General features: G+C 43.6%; 1 protein-coding gene across 2 annotated transcripts in view; it reads right to left on the bottom strand.

Annotated features, from left to right (window-relative positions):
• Positions 1-583: 583 nt before the first annotated feature.
• ptbp2b (polypyrimidine tract binding protein 2b) overlaps positions 584-2,664 on the bottom strand; it is an 11,966-nt gene continuing 9,885 nt past the window's right edge. For both annotated transcript variants that reach the window (XM_076278318.1, XM_076278317.1), the window contains 3 exons: positions 2,543-2,664; positions 2,162-2,239; positions 584-2,041 (listed from right to left, as the gene is read on the bottom strand). The exon at positions 2,543-2,664 is cut by the window's right edge and continues 95 nt beyond it. In XM_076278318.1, coding sequence (XP_076134433.1) covers positions 1,912-2,041; positions 2,162-2,239; positions 2,543-2,664 — 330 coding nt within the window. In that variant the 3' untranslated portion in view covers positions 584-1,911. The remainder of the gene's footprint in view (positions 2,042-2,161; positions 2,240-2,542) is intronic.

Here is a 2,664-nt window from a genome sequence, read left to right on the forward strand (position 1 = left end):
GCAGTGCTTTCACTTCAAAACATGTGTCATATACGGTAATCAAATTGTCTTGTTCATGTAGTTTATAATATATGGTACAAATGAAAGCTGGTGCCTCAACCTTCTGAGGTTTATGTACACCTTTGTGAATCTGAGTTTTCGTAGGACATTCTTAAGAACACAGTTAAGAAAATTCTTAGGAAGATATTGGTGAATGAGGCCCATTGTGTTTATCTATAGTAAGTCTGTAACATTTGCAGTCATGGAAGACTACTTTCCAATTAAAAAACTGACACACCTTCATCCTTCGCCTCCTGTTTTCCTAAAATTCTATATTACCAAGCAGGTAATTTTGTTTTATAATGTTCTACCAGTTAGTCAAACTGAACTCATCTAAGAGACATTTCTGTGAACATTAATCCATCTTGGTTTTCTTGGGCATTTGCAAGCAGTGAGGAGATTTTAAAGTGACAGAATAAGAATGAGACAGATGAGTAACAGAGAAGAGAGAGAGAGAGAGTAGAGGGACAGAGCTAGAGTTTATTTCAGCATGCTACAGAGAGGTTCAGAGTAGAACGTACACAGGGACTGCCAGAACTTTCACTTGGTAGAAAATGAACTTAGTTTAATCGTGCCACTTCCAAACTATACTGAATTTTACATTTACTACAGATGTAAAAACTCCAAAACAAAATAGAAAATATACAGAAGCTCCCCCCAGAAGCTCAGATCGCACAATCAGGTTGGGATTTACTCAGGAACAGAGAGGAGCGTACAAGCGGTACAGGCCCCTGACTTCGGGTCGAAGGTGTGGAGCGGTGAGGTTGGGGTGTTGGGATGGGCTGTGTTTGGGTTTAGGGGGAAAAGTTTATAGTTCTACGCTCAGAGAAGGTTCCAGAGGTGAAACATCTTTTACAATGCAGAGTAAGGTAAGACGAAAGGCACATTGACTTTGGTCCCAACAGTCCTTTCTCCTGGTGCCTCCAAAAACACCCTGCTCTGGTCAAAACCCCCCTCCCCCTGGGAAACGGGCCATGGCAACTCACCCCAGAAACTGCCATCACCCATAAGTAACTTATACTCTTAAAACAAAATCATCTCATGTATTCTGTCTTTTTTCTTAAAAATGGAGGGAAACGAAACACACAAAAGACCAAAAAACACAAAGAAGCAAGTTAGGTCCGACATCTAAATCCAAAGTAAAATACACACCCATTTAATCCTTCCCATTAAAGGGGAAAGTGTTCAAAAGCACGGATTTCAAGAGCGAAAGCCAGCCATCAGGTTTACACTTAAAAAAGAAAAGCTGGCCAACTGTCAGAGCGGAAGTGGGACCAGAAATCATCCGTGTTTGCCATCGCTTTTTCACTCAGCCGGAGATAACAGCTGGGGAGGGTCAAACCTTACAGGGGGCGTATCTGCCACTGTTCACAGCGTGTTGGGGTTGGGATGGGGTGGAGGGAGATCAAGGGATACGGGGAGGGAACAGATTGCGTCGCTTACACCACCTCAGCAGAATGCGCCTCAACATGACCACCTTCACACAACAAGGAGGAAGCAAAATGATGATGCTATTTTGCTGGGTAAGGCACTTTTGTCAATCCATTCACACTTAAAAACAAGGGGACTACCACTCTCCACAGCCAAACAGAGGGGAGGAAGAGGAGGAGGAGGGAGAGAAAATGCCAACCACACAAAAAAAAAAAAAAACACAGGAAAGATTTTAAATAATCAGAAAGGGATAGTTTAGAGCAAAAGTGTGACATGGAGCCATAATCTGCAGTATCAATGTGGTCTCGAAAGGAATGATGGGGTTTTGTCTGAGCTCCAAAGAGGGTTGTGTGTGTGTGTGTATGTGTGATTTGGAGGGGAGAAGGAGGGTGGGGGAGTACAAGTGTGTAAGGTTTTTTTTTGGGGGGGTGGGGGGGCGCTTCAGATTGTAGACTTGGAGAATGACACCCTGAGGCGATGTCCACCTCCCATGTCGTAGTTGTGCAGGTCGATTAGGGCCTGAATGGCCTCTTCCACTGTGGCCATCTGCAACAGCGCCATCTTACGGTCTCTGCGAGGGAGAACCAACAACAACCATGACTTAGTAAACACACCTATGTGGAAATAGCACAAAAGGCTGGCCCTTGCACACTTCTGTAGTATAGAGATCGCAAACTACAAATGAACTTACTGGAAGAACTTGAAAGCCTTCACAGTTCCACCAGCATTGGAGAAGAGCAACCGCAGGTCCTCTTCAGTCACATCCTCCCTATAGAGTCCACGATAAAGCAGGGGAACGTTATGAGCACAACAACCTTAACTTTGGGAGAGTGAGAAAAACAATGTCCTGACTACTGGGAGAAAAAGGCAAGGCTAAAATTCTCATCTTTCAAAACTTTACATTTATCTAATTGGTAAGACAGGAAATGTTTCTTTTGGAGATCAATTATAAACAACCTTAGGCTACTATGGAACTGTGTAAACACATGCTTTTTAAAATGTATTAAATTGTAATGTGTATGGAATAATACAATACATGTGAAGTGGCTTTGGCCGTTGTGTCAGTACTCACGGGATATTGGACAGGTGCATGGTAGCAGAGGGAGGAAAGATGTTTTGGAAGTTCTTTGAGCCGGGCTTCTTGAAGCGGTGCAGGGGCGAGTTGGCAAAGTCTTTGGTGAGACCCTGGTCGTC

This window comes from Alosa pseudoharengus, unplaced genomic scaffold (assembly GCF_046254945.1).
Source record: "Alosa pseudoharengus isolate Yale_2024_CS ecotype anadromous, Long Island Sound unplaced genomic scaffold, YU_APseudo_1.1 YU_APseudo_1.1_scf_11, whole genome shotgun sequence".
Classification (NCBI taxonomy): domain Eukaryota; kingdom Metazoa; phylum Chordata; class Actinopteri; order Clupeiformes; family Clupeidae; genus Alosa; species Alosa pseudoharengus.